This window comes from Phragmites australis, chromosome 3 (assembly GCF_958298935.1).
Source record: "Phragmites australis chromosome 3, lpPhrAust1.1, whole genome shotgun sequence".
NCBI lineage: Eukaryota > Viridiplantae > Streptophyta > Magnoliopsida > Poales > Poaceae > Phragmites > Phragmites australis.
Window position 1 is genome coordinate 44,554,415 of NC_084923.1, and position 19,203 is coordinate 44,573,617.

At 44.2% G+C, this 19,203-nt stretch overlaps 1 protein-coding gene across 1 annotated transcript; it reads right to left on the reverse strand.

Annotated features, from left to right (window-relative positions):
* Positions 1 to 11,407: 11,407 nt before the first annotated feature.
* LOC133910769 (uncharacterized) lies at positions 11,408 to 14,003 on the reverse strand. The gene is made up of 4 exons (XM_062353044.1): positions 13,991 to 14,003; positions 13,710 to 13,837; positions 13,588 to 13,595; positions 11,408 to 11,579 (listed from the first exon to the last, which is right to left on the reverse strand). Exons 1-4 carry the CDS (start codon positions 14,001 to 14,003, stop codon positions 11,408 to 11,410), a joined length of 321 nt encoding a protein of 106 aa, XP_062209028.1.
* Between the last annotated feature and the right edge of the window lie 5,200 nt (positions 14,004 to 19,203).

Genomic DNA, 19,203 nt, shown 5'->3' on the forward strand with positions numbered 1-19,203 from the left:
GCCGCCAAACCTTTGCAAATGCATCTCATCCTCTGCACCATCTTGGCCGACTTCTCCCCACGGCCACCACACATGGTCCACGACTCCACATTGTCCTCTTTTGGTCCATGGCATTGTCGTGCGTCACCACCTCTATTGTGATATTTTCCTTCCAAGTAGCAGCAGCCTGGATAACAGGATATGCTGCGCCTGCGCGAGCATCCCGATAGAACCATCTCCCGAGCGTGTAGAAATTGAATGTGGCCTCCCTTAGTAGGAGCGGTTGTTCTTGCCTTTCTTGGTGTCAAGGACGCTGAAGTTCTTGCTGAAAACGAAGTGATCTCCGACCTGGCGGCCTTCGAGAGGGCCAGTTCTCGGCTTTGCTTCATCTCCACCGGGCGGGAATTTTGGCTTCATCGATGGTCAGTGCGTAGCCAATCCAACGGGGCAGCTCTGGGGTTCCACATCATGTTTACCCTGGAAGGCCTGCCTGCACACCTGTGGACATAGGAGATTGCGGCCACTATCATTGGCCGCACGTGTGCCATGCGGTGTGCTGAGGAGGCCTCCCACCGCCGGAACAGGGGACGCCTTCACACTCTTTGTTTGGACGCCGGACCCGAGCACCATCCTAAAGGCAGCATGGGTAACTGTCACTAAGTCTGAGCCGGAGGTTCCTGTCCTGCATGTTCACATTCCACTGCCGCAGACGTACATCGAGTGGTCTGAGCCGAGTGTGCCAAAACGGGGCCACTCGTACAGAGTCCTCGTGCATTTGGTGTGCCTCAAAGATCTACAGGCAGCTGGAATGGCAATCAATCCCAGGAGGTGCAACTTCATTTGGCGCCAGGGCGTTCCTGAATTTGCGTTGTATGCGGATGATGCTGCTCTTTTGATCTATCTAAGGGCACAAGACCTAAGAGCAATAAATGAAATTCTAAAATTGTTTGGGGATGCGACATGCCTTCGTACAAATTTTCAGAAAACTGAGCTCTTTCCTATCAAGTGTGATGGCTTAGACATCCAAGAGATGTTGCAAGTTTTCTCGGTTAAAGTCATGCGCTTTCCGTGCAAATATCTGGACCTCCCCTTACACAATCACAAGCTCCGTAAGATTGATTACCATCCTTTGATTGATAAAATAGCTGGAAGATTACCCGGCTGGCAAGGTAAACACCTAACAATGGCGGGTAGGGTAGAATCGACGAATTCAGTGCTAACTTCCACCATCATCTACCATGCCACGGTCTTTAAGCTTCCCAAATGGCTAATTAAAGTGATTGGTAAGATCTGGAAATGCTTCATTTGGGACCGATTGGAAAATGGTGACGAACATGGCTGCAATCTGGTGAGCTGGGAGGTTGTGTGCAGACCAAAATTTCTTGGTGGAGTTGGAGTTCTAGACCTGGAATGCTTCTGTCGTACGCTACGGATGCGGTGGCAATGGTACTCTTGGATCTATCCAACTAGACCTTGGAGCAATTTCCCGGTTCGATTGGACGCTACAGAGAAAGAACTCTTTGCAGCTTCAATTACCGTTCAAATTGGTGATGGAAACAGCGTAAAATTTTGGACAGATACTTGGGTTGACCAATGCAGTTTTGATCAACTTGCATCAAGTCTTTTCAGCCTTGCAAAACATAAGACCAGAACGGTAGCACATGAGCTTACAAACTCTCGGTGGATTTCAAATTTAAATTGCATCGAAAACTTCCAACAGTTGAAGGAATTCATTGAGGTTTGGAGGTTGATTCAGGGAATTCACTTACAGCCGGGGCAGCAAGATATGGTTGCCTGAAAATGGACCCCCACTAGTACATACACTGCAAAATCCGCATATGAGATTCAGTTCAATAGCGCAAGCCTACCATTCTGGGACACATTCTTTTGTAAGGCACATGCTGAGCCCAAGGTTCAATTCTTCACATGGACGGTCATGCATGGCAAACTGCTCACTGCTGACAACTTGGATGCGAGAGGCATGGACAATGGTGTGATATGTCCTATGTGTCTTCAAGAGCCAGAAACAGTCAGGCCCTTACTGTTACACTATTCCTACGCTAAATTTCTCACCAATCAAGTATGGCTTTGGTGTGATATTACAGGAAACTATGTAGAACTGGAACGACACGAAACTCTCTCGAAGTGGATTCATAGGGTAGCAGCACCAAGAGCAACCAACGAGCACAACACAAAGGCAGGAAAAATCTTATATGCATGGTGGAACATCTAGAAGGAAAGAAATCGATGTGTCTTCGAAGGAAGCGAAGAGGATTTAATGAAGGTGACGTTCAGGGCGAAGGAAGAGATCAACAACTAGCTATTAGCAATGAGAGGTCAGCATCAAAGGATCTAAAGGATCCGTTTATGTAGCTCATCTTCCTTTTACTATAATAATATTGGGTCATTTAGGTTCATTTCTTGTAGGCAGTGCTCAACTACCTTTAGAACCTTTGTTACAACTATTCTAAACTCTTTTCTACCTAATGTGAAAAAGGTAGTGCACCTGCCATGTTGCTTAAAAAAATGTAGTTGTGGACTTGGGGTCGCAAACTAGGGCGATCGCCTTGACCCGCCCCACCATCGGCAATGGACCAGCGGAGAGCTCCCTTTAGGCGCAGGCCTCGCCTGCCTGCGCCGTGATGTTCTGTTTGATCTCCCTGAGTCGGTCGTCAGCCCACACGGGCGTGTTGGACGTGCACAGAAGCACGATGCGTGCCTCATCATCGAGCCAGTACATGACGAGCCACCGGGGTGACTCTGGCATGGCAAGCACACCGACCACGAGGAGCACCTACGGCACGACACCCAAGACAAACATGATCCTCCAACTGAGGCGTAGCTGCAGGCCAGCCAGGGCGTAGTTGGAGAGATGTAGCTGAGGAGAATCACGAGTTCTGAACGTTGATGGAACATGGATTTTTTTAAAAAAAATTGCTTTGCAATCGGTATGTAAATCAAACTGATAATCTTCTATATATTTTATTATTTTAATTCTAAAATTACTTGATTATTAATCATATTTGATATGATTTTTTTGATTAAATCTAGATTATTAGAGGTTTATAACAACATGTGATCTAAATTATTATTATTTTTAGATTCATATGGTAATTTTATGATCTTATGGTTGTTGTTTTTTTTTGTCAAATATTAAGATAATAGGTTTCACATATGTAGTTACAAGATATCGATGAGTTGATTGATTGGAAACTTATAGCGATGTGGCACTCTTATCTCTTTTTAGTTAGTTAAATCGCGCTGCATGTTGCCGTCCTCCTGATGGTGACCATCCAATCGTGTCACATGGACGCGCACACCGAAACTACTCAATGATGAGATCGCGCAACCATATTGGACACACATTTTGTGAACACATTTCAACTAGCGGCGTCTATGTTTTGACTGATTTTAAACAGTGAAATCACCAGCGTTTCATCTTAGCCGAACTTCCGTATCTCCCCTCTCTCACACGACTGCCCCGTGCAACTCGGCATGCACGCTTCCTTCCCCGGCGCCTAGCGGCGTAGGACTCGGTAACCGGCGGCCTTTCGGTGGATCGCCCGCCATAGGAGACCGGAGGCTGGAGCCGTATTTTTTGACCCCTCTGCTCAGATGCCTTCTGTGCTTCCGCGAGTCACATTTTTATTTTTATTTTTTAAAATCCAAAAATTATATATATATATATATATAAATATGTCTATTTTCAAATTTTACAATTATATACTACATCCGTTCTGAAATAAATATCATCTTAGAATACATGTAGTTAAACTTTAGAGTATGGTTTTGATGTGATATTACAGAAAATTATGTAGAGCTTGAGCCACACAAAACTCTCTTGAAGTGGATTCATAGGGTAGCAGCACCAAGAGCAACTAACGAGCGCAACACAAAGGTGGGAAAAATCTTATATGCATGGTGGAACATCTAGAAGGAAAGAAATCAGCGCGTCTTCGAAGGAAGCGAAGATGATTTAATGAAGGTGACGTTCAGAGCAAAGGAAGACATCAACATCTAGCTATTAGCAATGAGAGGTCAACATCAAAGGATCTAAAGGATCTGTTCATGTAGCTCATCTTCCTTTTACTATAATAATACTGGGTCATTTAGGTTCATTTCCTGTAGGCAGTGCTCAACTAACTTTAGAACATTTGTTACAACTATTCTAAACTCTTTTCTACCTAATGTGAAAAGGCAACGCACCTGCCATGTTGCTTCAAAAAAACGTAGTTGTGGACTTGGGGTCGCAAACCAAGGCGATCGCCTTAACGCGCCCCACCATCGGCGATGGACAAGCGGAGAGCTCCCTTCAGGCGCGTGCCCCGCCTGCTTGCGCCGTGACGTTCTGTTTGATCTCCCTGAGTCGGTCGTCAGCCCAGACGGGCGTGCCGGACATGCACAGAAGCACGATGCATGCCTCGTCATCGAGCCAGTACATGACGAGCCACCGGGGTGACTCTGGCATGGCAAGCACATCGACCACGAGGAGCACCTATGGCACAACACCCAAGACAAACATGATCCTCCAACTGAGGCGTAGCTGTAGGCCAGCCATGGCGTAGTTGGAGAGATGTAGCTGAGGAGAATCCCGAGTTCTGAACGTTGATGGAACATGGATTTTTTTTAATATTTTGCTTTGCAATCGGTATGTAAATCGAACTGATAATCTTCTATATATTTTATTCTTTTAATTCTAAAATTACTTAATTATTAATCATATTTGATATGAATTCTTTGATTAAATCTAGATCATTAGAGGTTTATAACAACGTGTGATCTAAATTATTATTTTTTGACTAATACGGTAATTTTATGATCTTAAGAGCGGATATGGTTGTTTCTTTTTTTCCCTAAATCTTAAGATAATAGGTTTCACATATGTAATTACAAGATATCGATGAGTTGATTGATTGGAAACTTATAGCGATGTGGCACTGTTATCTCTTTTTAGTTAGTTAAATCGCGCTGCACGTTGCCGTCCTCCTGATGGTGACCATCCAATCGTGTCACATGGATGCGCACACCGAAACTACTCAATGATGAGATCGCGCAACCATATGTGAACACATTTCAACTAGCGGCGCCTATGTTTGGACTGATTTTAAACAGTCAAATCACCAGCGTTTCATCTTAGCCGAACTTCCGTATCTCCCCTCTCTCACGCGGCCGCCTCGTGCAACTCGGCATGCACGCTTCCTTCCCCGGCGCCTAGCCGCGTAGGACTCGGTAACCGGCGGCGTTTCGGTGGATCGCCCGCTATAGGAGACCGGAGGCTGGAGCCGTATTTTTTGGCCCCTCTGCTCAGCTGCCTTCTGTGCTTCCGCGCGTCACACGGCGGGGGCTAGCACGCCGACGCCACGCACGGTCGATTCCCCGTTTCCATATCGGACACGCGGCACGCCTGCTGGGCCACGCATTGGATGGCTGGTTGCCTACCACATTTTATTTTTATTTTTTAAAATCCAAATTTTTTAAATATATATAAATATGTATGTTTTCAAATTTTACAATTATATACTTACATCTGTTCTGAAATAGATATTATCTTAAATACATATAGTTAAACTTTAGAGACTTTGATCATTAATATATTCAAAACTATTATGATTTAGTATATAAAAATGATAGTAATGAATTTGTCATGAAAAATATTTTAATATCATTTAATTATAATTAACTTTTACCAAGAGACAGTTGTCAAAAATAATAATCAAACGTGTTTGTTGAAGACTATATTAATATTCTAAATGATAAGTAAAAGAGAATGGATGTAGTACTCTTGTCGTCCGGTCCTATATATTTGTAATTTTTAGATTTAAAAATATAAAATAAAAAGGCGTTGCCTCCTGGCACGCCTGCCTGGTTGGCCTGTCCGGCTGTCCCCATCCTCAGCCTTTACGAGAGGAATAATAATGGACCAACAACCAAAAGGAAGCAGGCCCACTCCCAAGTGGGGCAGGGACACTGTTGCTTTAGGCCTTTGCAACCTGGAATGTTCCCTTGGTCGCGGACTCGTTCCACGCGAACGCGAACACCCGGCCCGCCTCCCTCGCTGTAGCAGCGAAATGGTCAGACTGGGGGGTTCACGGAAAAGGTTCCTCTGACGTAGCTCGTTTTACGTCAGAGGAGCACAGTAATTTGTGTCTGGCGCTACAGTTCTCTGACGTAGCTACAGTACCAAACAGTATTTTTAGCTACTGTTCACATGTTTACTGTATGCCTTTTACTATTTACCGTGATACTGTAGCAGACCATCTGATCTGTCGGTTCCAGATCGGACGTCCAAAATTGATTGGACTGCTCTCTGACGTAACGTCAGGGGATCCCATTCCGGGGTTCACACGATATTCCGAGGTGTTGGGACGAGAATCTTCTGCGTAGTTACTGACGTGTGAGGTTAGACTCACACGTTAATAACGAAGTTACCGTGACACCAATATCTTGATGTCACCTAGCGTTTACACGCTTGCGTCGGCCGACTGGTAGCGCGAGTACGTGAGTAAGTGACAAACCAGTGACTGACAAAGTCGCCCGTTTCCTGTGAAGAGCGATGATAGAGTCTCATGCCCGCTTTTTCCAAAAAAAAAAGAACCATGCTCGCTTTAGACAATCTTGTATTTTTTTCTCCTTTTTCGATCCAGCAATCCGTTGGACCCAACCGAATTAATGCTAATGACCTATTTGGTCCGTGACTAAATTGAGGCCTCCTTTGTTCACGGAAATTTTACGGGAAACCGTAGGATTCTCATTCCTGTAGGAATAAGCAATGTAGCTTCCTTTGGTTCGTAGGACTGAGCGTAGGAAATTTCGAGAAAATATTCTTTTTTGCAACTGATTTCATAGGGAAAATCACGGGAAAGCAAACATCTATTCGGACCTCTTTTTTCCATCAACTCGCGTAGGAGCGAGGCAGATTACGAGATCACCCAAGCAAATCACTGAGAGAACGAAAGAGGAAGAATGAAGAAGAAGCACTGTAGCATATGGGAGTGGACGAGGGAAGCGTCGAGGGTCTCGATGATGTAACAAAATGGAATCCCCTCATCGCGTGGAACACGATGGTGGCGGTAGTTCGCACAGAGGAGCACTGTAGCTGGAGCTCGACCTCGTGTCGTCGCTGCCGCTGGAAGTCGCACGCCGGCCGCTAGATTTTCACTACGTCACGCGGCGATCTAGAGCTACTGAAGATTACAGTTTGCATGGGCCAAATACTTAGACAAAGATTAGCTAAGGAGGTTGGAAGAGTTATAGTAACCGTTTATTGCCGGACTGGCACCAGTCGTGCCCTCATCCTGAATCGCTTTGCTCAGAGCCTCCGATAAGCAGCACGAGTGAAAATACTATTGTTTCTCTCTCTCCATATGAACCAAGGGGCCAACACTAACAGAGAGTCGAAACCGCGCCTTAGTTCTTAGGGAGCTGCCGCTCGCTGCGCACCCGCCGCCGCCCGCGCAGCCTACAGCTCGCCGTGCGCGCTTGCCGCCTCTTGGACTGGGATGGATGGATAGGAACGAACTGAAACAGGATAAGATACTAGAGGAAGATGATTGGATGAGACATCTATGACGGTGTGACACATGGTTTGGTTAGTCCAATGGTCAGTTAGCTCATATGATGATTAACAGTGTGATTATCGTTCACTTCACATACCTTATAAAAATTCCCACGTTTTTCTTGTGCCTTATCCAGACATTTCTGACGGTGGGACATATTTTGATTTCATACTATCTCTATTCTTAAATATATGTCGTTTTAAAATTTAAATTTTATTCTTAAATAGATGTCATTTTAGATTTTCAAAATAGTGTTTTATTAGAGTGTTCATATTAAAAACTATTACAAAGTGAAGTTTTAATTTAATAAGTGTGTTGGATTGGTGTTTTATATACTAAATTAGTTGAATGTTAGAGAAATTAAATGGGGTAAATATGTTATGTATGAAATAATTTATTGTAATATTGTTCTATGTGCTGAAGGTCAAAACAACATCTAAAAAAGAACGGATGCAGTAGATTCTTAACCTACCCGCTTTCAATTACTTCACCGCAATTAATGGAGGGGAATTAAATGGTTCTCATAATATTTATATTGCTTATCTAATCATATTTATTGTATTGAGTGTAACACCAGCTGAAAGAAGCCTTTCAAAGCTAAAATTATTGAAAAACTATTCGAGGTTAATAATGTGATAATAAAGGTTAAATTGTTTGGGTACATTATACATTGAGAAGAATTTGTTGGATAAGATTGATGTTGATGCCATCATTAATAACTTTGCATCTAAAAATGCTAGAACAATTTGTTTTAAATGATCATCGTGCACTCAAACTCATAAATAGTGTGTTTCTTTTCTAGGTAATGAATGGGTGGATGACGAACTCCTTTCATGTTTTGGCTATTGTGATATTTTCTAAAAAATATTATCATTAGTAGTCAAATGCTATAATTTTTACTTCTTAATGTATTACCATTATCACCAAATAACGTTATCTTTATAGTAAACTTTTAAATGTATCGTAGATTTGATTTTCAATTAAAATACAAATATTATTTTATTTATAGAGGCCTTCAATTTTTATTTCACCCTAGGATTATTGAGATGTCAAGACTGACCCTGCTCATAGATACGGACCAAACTAAGAGCTAGTTTGGGAGGCCCGATCTACATCGGGATCCTGACCTTTTCCCTAGGTGGAAAGCCCACAGGGCAACCTCCCACGAGCCGAAAGCCACATTTGAGACGCCATGAGACAAGGTTTTGTGGCCCGATCCTCATTCTTTCTGTGTGGGAAGAAGCCACACTTCTACAGGTCAGGAACCGTTCCGGTCTCGACTCGTGACGCCGCCTCGACCTCTCTCACACATGAGAGGCGAGCGTCCTCCACCTTCCGCCGGTCACCATCCTGTACTCCCTCTCCTTTCCTCGGCGATGGCACCCTCGCCTCACCTCTCTTCCCCATCTCATCTCATGTTGTTCAGAGCACATAACCCAATCCCAGATCGTTCTTCTCGCGAGCCTCGTCGATTCCTACTCTGCGTCAAGGTACGGTGTCGATTCTCCTCCCCCGTCTCCTCTAGATCCACGTAGTTCAGTTTCTTAGATGCTTGTTCGGATGGTTAGATGGTTAGGGTGTAGAAGGTGGGGTTGGCTGGTTGGATCTACGTGGTCCTGTTCGTAGATGGTTGGAGATGGAGCTTTTGTGTAGATCTGATCCGTTCCATTGTTGAACCGGTGATAATCCCGCAATTTGTGGGGTTTGTAGCTTGTTAATCTGATAGAGATGGGTGGTTTAATGTTCTCTCTTTATGGATCGTTGGCACGATTCGTGCTACTTGTTATCCAGGTTTAGATATGCTCTTATATTCTTGATTCATGATGCATCTTTGATCCAGGTAATCTTGTTCTTGTTTAGCTATTTATCCTATATCTAGATCTACATGTAATCTTTTTTTAGATGCAATTCCTACATGTAATCTGATTCAGTCTCACTATTAAGATTATTGCAACATGTTTTCTTGAATACTAGTGGCTAGGTTAATGAATTAAGATTTGCATGTTTGTTACCCGTATGAGATTAATTTGCTTGCTTTCGCGTTTTCGGTGGCCTGTGAGGTGTGGTTTTATGTCTCCAGGTTGTGGCTAGCCTCGAGTTCTGAATTCTGATAGAACTATTGCTTCTAGTTTCTTGTGGTGAGCTATTGATTACTGTCAGTGACATGGGAACTGGAGGTCCTCGAGTCCCGAGGCCAGGACAGCATAGGTCTGAGAAGACCAAGTTTCAGGAGAGGATGCTCGGGGCCATGAACAGTGGTCACCGAGTACCCGAGTTCCCAGAGGACCCGAGAAGAACAAGTTCCGGGAGAGGTTGCTCGGGACCATGAACAGTGGTCCCTGAGTACCCGAGTTCCCTGAGGACTCGAGTAGTACAAGTTCCGGGAGAGGGCGCTCGGGGCCATAAACAGTGGTCCCCGAGCACCCGAGTTCCCCGATGACCCAAGCAGGCACAGTTCTGGGAGAAGGCTCTCGGGGCTATGAAAAGTGGTCTCCGAGTACCCGAGTTCAAGAAAGGGCATATCCGGGAGAGAGTGCTCGGGGCTATGAACAGTAGTCCCCGAGCACTCACAGTTCCCCGAGGACCTGAGAAGTCCTTCGCCGGTGGTCCTCACAAGGGCTCAGCGGTGAGGTGTCAATTGGTGAGAGGCCCGATGCTGCATTTAAGAGGAAGCGTAGCCTGTCACTTCCAACCACTCCCCCCACGCCTGCTGTTAGTCCCTACCACAACCTGGCAGGGAGGCGTGGGAATATTTAATACGGCGGGTTCCATCACGCGTCGTCTGGCGCGTCTCGGTATATCGTCGCAAGGCTCGAGGCATATCGCATGCCGCTCTGCTGTGTCAGGTTCGCTCTGACCGGACAGGCACGCGGGGTGCTCGGTGGCTGCCCGGTGGGCCCTCCCCGCAGAACCCGCTGAAAAGCGGGATGATGACGACAAGACCGGATGGGGGCGCGTTTTCAACCCCCTGGTAACATCAAACTGTAGCCCATGATGGTTGCTTTTCATTTATGGCATTTTGGAACTCGCGCCATCCTTTCTGTGCATGCTACCCACCCCGACAGGATATAAAAGGGGGCGGGCTCCTCGGAGATCGACGGATAAAAAAAAAGATAGAGAACGAACTCTCAAAAGGGTCTGAGAGGTTCAGAAGACAACGGCTTCTTCAGGACGAAGAACAAGAAGCACAAAGCTCTAGACTTGGACAAACATCCTTGTAACACAAGAGATCCTTAGAGAGGCATTTCTAGAGTATTTACAGCATTCATACAGGAGTAGGGTATTACGCTCCGTGCGGTCTGAACCTGTCTAAAATCCCCTGAGCATTTATTTCCTCCTGCATCCGATCATCCCTTCCTCCTGCCTCTCATTTATTCCCATTTATTTCGTGTACGAGGCAGATTCAGAATCATCCCCTCGGGCGAATCTCAAAGGGGGTCCCTCCGGATCCCCACTTGTGGAGTTCATCCTCCGACAATTACTTTGTGCTTCTAGTACTCCTTATATACCAAGTGTTTGGGGCCAACTTAAAGATTCATAACTTAGTGTTCTTGCTGTTTCTTTTCTCTTGGCTAATTCAAAAGATCAACAAATAAGTAGATTGTCGAGCACTAGGCACATACAACTGAAATTGATGAAGAGTTGTGTGCATATGTAATACAACAGTCCTGATTTTTGAATAATGTTTGTGTCTTTTGTGCTGGACAATTCATTTGATGGTGAATGGATTGAAACTTTTATTATTTTCTTATCATTTTACTAGATAATGGGTTCTTGGGAGGAGCAAGTTATTAGGTCGATATTCTATTATTTATTGTATGATAAATATTTAGCTTATTATTCTAATTAACGATATGATCTATATATGTACACTAGATAATGGGTTCTTGGGAGGAGCAAGTTAGGCGATTCATGTTAGAGGAGGAGGAAGACGACGATGAGTTATTCCTTGTACTTGTTCCTGCTTTACTTTCATGCCTACAAGAAGAGATAAGGCTTGTCCACACGTCCTCTCTTCCTGGTGCTAAAAGGGTTAAGGAAATCCTAGAAGGGCATGCGATTTGATGTAGAGTTGAGTTTCGCATGGAGCCAGAGATATTTAGAGACACGTCAAATTTTCTTAAAAGGAAGAATTTGTTACATGACATATGAGGTGTTGATGTTGAGTAGCAGCTTGGGATGTTTATGTTCATGTCCATGCTCTCACACAATGCTAGCAATCAGAGGCTACAAAAAGCTTTTCAACACAGCGGGAAAACAATCCATAAAAAAATAACATAAGTTTTTGATATAATTCCTGCCCTGACTCATAAATTTTTGAAGCTCCCAAGTTCAATCCAAACTCATACGTAAATTGCAACAGATTCTCATTTTATGCCTTTTTTCAGGTGAGCCTTATACACTAAACACATACATTTCCCCAAGCTTTTCTTTCCTTGAATGTCAAGTCCTTAATTTCTTTCCTTGCATGTAGAATGTCATTGCTGCCATCGATGGGACACATATACCTATCACCATTGCAGAAGACAAGGCCCCTCCCTACAGGAATAGGAAAGGAACTCGGTCTCAAAATGTTATGTTAGCTTGCAACTTTGATCTTAACTTCACATTCATTTCATGTGGATGGGAAGGGTCTGCATCAGATGCATGGGTCCTTAGATCTGCTCTTAGCAAGGGATTTCATGTGCCAGAGGGGAAATTCTATCTTGTAGATGGTGGGTACGCAAACACACCATCCTTTATTGCACCATATAGAGGAGTTCAATACCACCTCAGTGAGTTCAGGAGGCGCCGTTCATCTCAAAGTGGTTATACTAACTACAAAGAATTGTTCAACCATCGTCATACAATGCCTCACAACCACATAGAGAGGGCCATTGGTGTTCTAAAGAAGCAGTTTCTGATTCTAAAAGTAGGCACATTCTATCCCATAGAGTCTCATATTAAGATTCCAACTACAGCTGTTACATTTCACAATATAATTAGAGGGCAAAACGGTCAAGAAGGGTGGCTAGATGACCAACCAACTTATATCTCACCAGCCAAATATGTTGATGTTCCGGAGGGCGATGACAACTACCCAAATGAGTAAGTGATGGAAGTACTCTAAGAGATCATATCGCACTACAGATGTAGACTACCTACAATAATTAGTTCAACATTATGTCTTGTAAAGTAGTATGGTAGCTCCACTTTGTGTGCTGGATGCTTATAGTAGTAGTACTCACTAGTTTGCTTATGATTTGATATGTAAGAGACATCATTATACTTTGTTGTTGCAAACGCTATTACTTTTCTATCAGATGTGACCTTGTTCCTTTATATTAAGCATCTTTTTTTTTAATGTTGGACATTCTTTTCATAGAATTGATATGTCAAAAGAAGTCTCAAGGGCTGCTTGTAACTCCACATATGAGAAATGTCTTTTTGATATATTACATGACCATAACAACAACCCAAAGTTTAAAGGGCAAAATGGTTGGGTATCAGAGGGTTAGAGGAGTATAATCATCAAGTTCAATGAGAGGTTCCCTATAGCACATTTCACAAAGCAACAACTATAAGAAAAGGAAAAGGAATTTAAAGCAGGTTATAAATCAATAAGGGATGCAAAGAAACAGAGTGGTGCGGGTTAGGATGATTCTATGGGCATGATAATTACTGAACCAAAAAGCGGGGGTAAAATTATTAAGGTAAGACATTTACTCTCTCTAGAAATTGTAGTCTTGTAATTTTTTTGGTAATAATTACATTGTTATGTTGCATAGGATCATCCCAAAGTGCGAAAGTTCCGCCAAAAGCCTTTTCCTCTCTTTAATTACTTGGCATCTCTATATGAAGGTAAAATTATTCTACTTGCATAGCTTACTTCCTTATTTGTCTATCAAATCAATTTTATGGTTCTTCCAAAATGATCTAATCTGAGTTTCAATGGCTTTCTTTGGAATAGGAAGTGTTGCTACGGATTTGAATTTTACATCAACTCAGCAAGTGAATCATCCTGCTAAAAGAAGTAGTGCACATACTGACCCTAGTGAAGCTCAATCCGCACCATCCAATCTGAATTTAGGACAACAAGAAGTTGATAGCGGGAAAAAGCACAAGAAAAGTCAAGTTGCCACTACTCTTGAAGATTACTTGAATTACAAAAAGAAAAAAAACAGAAAAAAAAACTTTGGAAGCTCTAAATGATAAGAAAAGGCACGAAGATGATTTCTCCACTGAAAAGTGTATTGATACCGTGGATGCTATGGAAGAACTAACTGATGAGGAGAAGGAATCTACATTAGAGCTCTTTGAATCTGAGATAAACATACAAATATTTATGAAAACCAAGAACCATAATGTGCAATTGATTTGGCTGAAAAGGAAAATTAGATATTTTTACAACTTCCTATCCATGATCTCCGAATCCTGGATTTCTTGCTAGGCACTCACAACTTTATTTTTACTACTTGCAGTGGGCATGGTAGAAGCAATGAATCGATCTAAGAGACAGGGAAAAAATTACTCCATAGGTATGTTTCTTTCCATGTAGCATTTTCCTGTCATCACCAAATTGTAAAAATTCATTTCAGAACAGCCTGTTGGGTCATATTCCTCTTATTTGTTGAAATCAAGATCATTTCAGAACAGCCTGATGGGCAATGTTCTGGAGGATGCTATCATGCACTTCAGAGCAAAAGCTTTTTTCTCTTTACTTTTGGCTCAGATTTGTTCCTCTTTTGATTTCTATGAAATGATATCCAGTTTGAGATGTCAAGATTGGCCGTGCTCAGATACGGACCAAGCTAAAACATATGAGCAATCAATCAAACCCTAAAGCTCAAACAACAACAACTGCAGCTGCACGCACTATGCATGCATGCATCCGATCGCAGAGGGGACATGGCCGAAGGGGCAGCATCATATGTAGCATAATCCCTCCGCGTTTAAGATCTAGCTATAAATTGAGGTGCGCCCCCGGTCCCCCTGATCCGATCGCACACAACTCTAAAGCTTCCCATAGCCAAAACAGATTTGGTCGGTGTCGATGTATTCAGAACCAGGGGTCCCTAGGTCCCGAGACCAGGCCGGCCATCCGCCACATGTCACCACCCTGCAAGGTAAGAAGAAGCTAAGTCCCGGGAGAAGGTGCTCGGGGCCGCCGCCTCTGGTTCCCGAGCACCCTAGTTCCCCGATGATCCGCAGAGCCCAAATACCAAGAAGGAAGTGCTCGGGAGAGAGTGCTCGGGGCTGCACGTGGCAGCCCCCGAGGACTCGGTGCCCCGAAGGTCCCACCGAAGTGCTCGGGAGAGAGTGCTCGGGGCTGCACGTGGCAGCCCCCGAGGACTCGGTGCCCCGAAGGTCCCACCGAAGTGCTCGAGAGAGAGTGCTCGGGGCTGCACGTGGCAGCCCCCGAGGACTCGGTGCCCCGAAGGTCCCACCGAAGTGCTCGGGAGAGAGTGCTCGGGGCTGCACGTGGCAGCCCCCGAGGACTCGGTGCCCCGAAGGTCCCACCGAAGTGCTCGGGAGAGAGTGCTCGGGGCTGCACGTGGCAGCCCCCGAGGACTCGGTGCCCTGAAGGTCCCACCGAAGTGCTCGGGAGAGAGTGCTCGGGGCTGCACGTGGCAGCCCCCGAGGACTCGGTTCCCCGAAGGTTCGCGCAAGATCATTCGACGACCCGAAGGGTCCCGTCGTCAGGGTGTCATCCAGTCAAAGGCCCAATGCCGCATTTAATAGGCACGCGCGGCCTGACATCCCGACATCCTGACATTCTCAGCTGCCCACGCCCCAGTGTCAGACCCTGCCATGCAATGGCAGGGGGGGCGTGGGTCCATTAAATGCACGGGTCCCGTCACGTTTCATCCGGGTGCCTCGGGATAACGCTGCCAAGATCGAAGCGCTCCGTCTGCCACCCTGCCATGGCGGAAGAACAAGACAGGGTGGACGCACCGGTCATCTCTGAGGCTGCCCGGCGGGCCCCCTTTATGGCGCCCGAGGGCTTCCACAGTGGCGGGTGGTCGAATGCGCGCCGCCTTTCTCCACCGCTCCTGTCACTTCGCCAAGACGAAATGATTACGCCTTTCTCCGTGGCACCTTGGCATTCGCATCCCCTCTTTCCCATTCAGGATATGTTGAGATCGACGCGCCTATAAAAGGAAAGGATAGAGAACACGTAAAAGAAGGACCGGAAGTGTGTGAAGAAGAGGACGCAGACGCTCGAACCAGCTCAAGCCAAGCTAGAACACGAGAGCCTCAAGCTCTTTGTAAACGGCTCTCCCCTTGGAACCAGATACATCCTTGAAGAATTCCCTTCAAGGATAAATATAGCGCTCACACAGGAGTAGGGTGTTACGCCTCCGTGCGGCCCGAACCTGTCTAAACCCCGGTGCACCCATTTTTCTCGCATTAGGGCGATCATCTCTCACCAGCCATCGCATTTGTTTCCGTTCCCGCTTATTTCCCAAACAAGCTTTTCCAGGATCATCCCCCCGGCCGAATCTCTAAAAAGGGGTCTCTCGGGATCCCTGCGACAGGAGTTCACCCTCCGACAGTCGGCCCTCCCGATCAGCTGGCCGAGTAAAAATCTCATGTTACTCTACAGGTACGGTGTGGAGAGAAACAGGACCAGTCATTGCTGCTGGGTGCTCTGTAGGGATTAAAATTTTGTTAAATTTCAGTAAAATTTCACGAATTTTGTAGAATTTTTTAATTTTAGAATTTTCTTTCACTTATATGTAGGACCAACGTATTAGAGGACAAAAAATAACCGAAATTTTGATAAAATTTTACAAATTCCAGTCTTTTCGCTGGTGAAAAGTATATAAAACAAAATTGAAACCCAGGTGCTCTATTTACCATCACTTGCTCTGCATTACAGGCTAGCCTAGTTGGATCGGGCCTACGCGGCACTTGCGGCTCTTACTTCACCTAACAAGCGCACTGGCACTGTCACCGTGTCACGCCCTGTAAGTGCCCATGTTCATATCCAGTGGCGGACCTACGTTCAAGGTAGAGGTTGCATAGGATATCAAATGATTTTATATTTTTTAAGTAATCCATCATATTTATCAGGTTCATAGGATATCTTTAAGACTAATAAATATTACACTCGTATCTTTTACTTAATAAATAGGATATCTGATATTTTTTTCTAATCCTTCACGGTTCATATCCCTTGTTCCATTTCATCGTCGTCCATTTGTGCTTTCTACTGCAAGTGGCAACGCTTTTTTTTAGGGTACTAGCACGTTTTGTAGTAGTTTTTTTACTGGGAAGTGTGGAAAAAGGTCACTACCGTGACAGTCCTTGTACCTAAACGTCTCGTTTTCTTGTGATCACAACGTGGCGAAACACACTACTACACTAGTCTAGCTACTGTTTCGACTGTCAGATCGTGATCTGGATCTGTCACCAATCTGGATCTCATGTCCGGTTTTTAACTTTTTACGTGACCTATACATGGGACGGATGTAGATAAGGTGAGTGTATGCGTCAGGGAGGGCCAGCGGACACGTGTTGTCATAGGTTGTTACTAGTATTATTGTCCCAAGTTGCGTCTGCCATCTAGATTAGGCATCTACGGGTTGCTGGTCGCCTGGTCTACTAATCCATTCTTCTTCTGCGGCTGCGCCTCTGATCCATACTACTGAGGTGCTATTTGTTTGTTCTAGATTCTCGACTCTAAAACGTGTATTTCGCAAATAAACGGTCAGATTTTAGAAATAAATTCTGTAAATATATGTTTGGATTATAGTACAATTTATAATCTTCTTAAGATGAGCTTCTACAGTCCACAATCCATAATTCAGAATCTAGGAGAGAAACAAACAGGACCTAAAACCTGCGGTTTTGCTACTGTGATTCCTTTTCAAGGAGCAGGAAAATCATATCCTTTGGCATTTTTGAGATTGCGTGACTAGGATTTCAAATCAGATTTAGAAATAGTTGTAGGCATCTTCGTACATGCCTCGTGTCGGATCCCACACTTTATGCAACTTATACCAGTTACTAGATCAGTAGCTGGTACACATGTATTTTTAATAGAAATAGACAGCATAGTCATACATCAATTAAAGTACGATATTAGAGTACAACACACAATTTATTACAACAACGCCTATAGACTTAAATAAATAGAGTCTCACAACACGATAGAAACAACGCAAAAACGGTCAAAGCCCTACAAGCAACTTGAGTGCGGACGAAACCTAACTTTCTACTCTTCACCTTCAACTTCAACGAAGTCAGCTTCTGATTCTTCATCTGAATCCAAATATAACAATAGTGAGCACATAAGGTACTCAGCAAGTTCTAGCTTATGGGGAATAAGTAGATGCATAGGGGTAGAATAAGGAAATGCTATAGAGTCTTTAGGTTTTACGGAACGCTAGTTTTGCATGCAAGGGTTTAATTTGCAAAGATCTTTTCAAAGCAGTTGAGAAAATCATAGTTGAGTTTGACATTGTGGGGTTGTTGGTCCTGGGGAGACGCAATCCGTTCTACCAGTTCTTAAGTTGTATAGTTGGTGGATACCCTGTCCCTGCCAATTGAAGGCTCGAGGCCTATATTTCTAAAACACGGGCACACTGTCCACTCACACGTCAAGGGATACTCGCACCATAGAGCTAATCATCAAGACCACACCGTAGCGTCACCATTGACTGTGGGCATGGCTATCCGAATAGATTTACACTCTGCAGAGATTGTATAGTTTTACCCACATGATATGCATAGGCCTGCACCACCATCGTAGCTGGAACTGGCATAACGAGGTCCATACTTACCAACACTGCTACGATAATCACCCACGGGACCACCAGGGGACTAAAGCATAGATCACAAATAAAGCATGGCTCGAACACGGCCATCAATATAGCACCAGCCAGACCTCAGACTGTGCACAACTCGAGTCTTCTCCTGGTTCCCGCTGCAACCCCTACCTCCTGGGTGGGTACGAGTTAATGCTAGTGAGGTATGAGGCCAAGTCCTGCCACCCATTCAAGATATGTGGTTGCACGATGGTCGCTAGGTGAGATGTCAAAATAAACCGATCCTTATACAACAGAGGTGAGTGTCTCCCAGCAAGAACACACTGTAGATGAACCTTGCTCTCAAGGTAGTCCCACCCCATGTGAGGCACCTTACTCACCCCTGTCAAATTATCTTTGGGGTTTTCTTATTAACTCACCCACACACACCACCAAGCGCACACACATTTTACACATTTCAAAAAGCATGATTCATATTATTATGTTGATTCTTTTGTTTAAGCAGAGTAGTTCTAATTATGCTAGTAAGCAAGCAATCATCTAGCCAATCAATATTGTTAATATTAGGGACCTTCTAGGGTTTCAACGGAATAAAGGTAATCAATAACAAGATATGGTTTTAACAAGCTAGGTCATAATTATCTTAACATTTTAAAATAGAGTTAATAACTTAAGCATGTATATGACTATAGTTTAAAACAAGGCTCTACTAGTTGTATTTGAAAATATGGGTACAATATGATCAATGGTGTAAGACTTGCCTTCGTTGAAGTCCTCTCCCACTCCTTCTTCAAACTCCGAGTCCTCTGGATCCTCAAACACTCCTTCCTCTAACGTATGCAAACAATGATAAAAGCGAACACAATCAATCAAACAATAAAAAATAGATTACAAAAATTATGAAATTGACATGG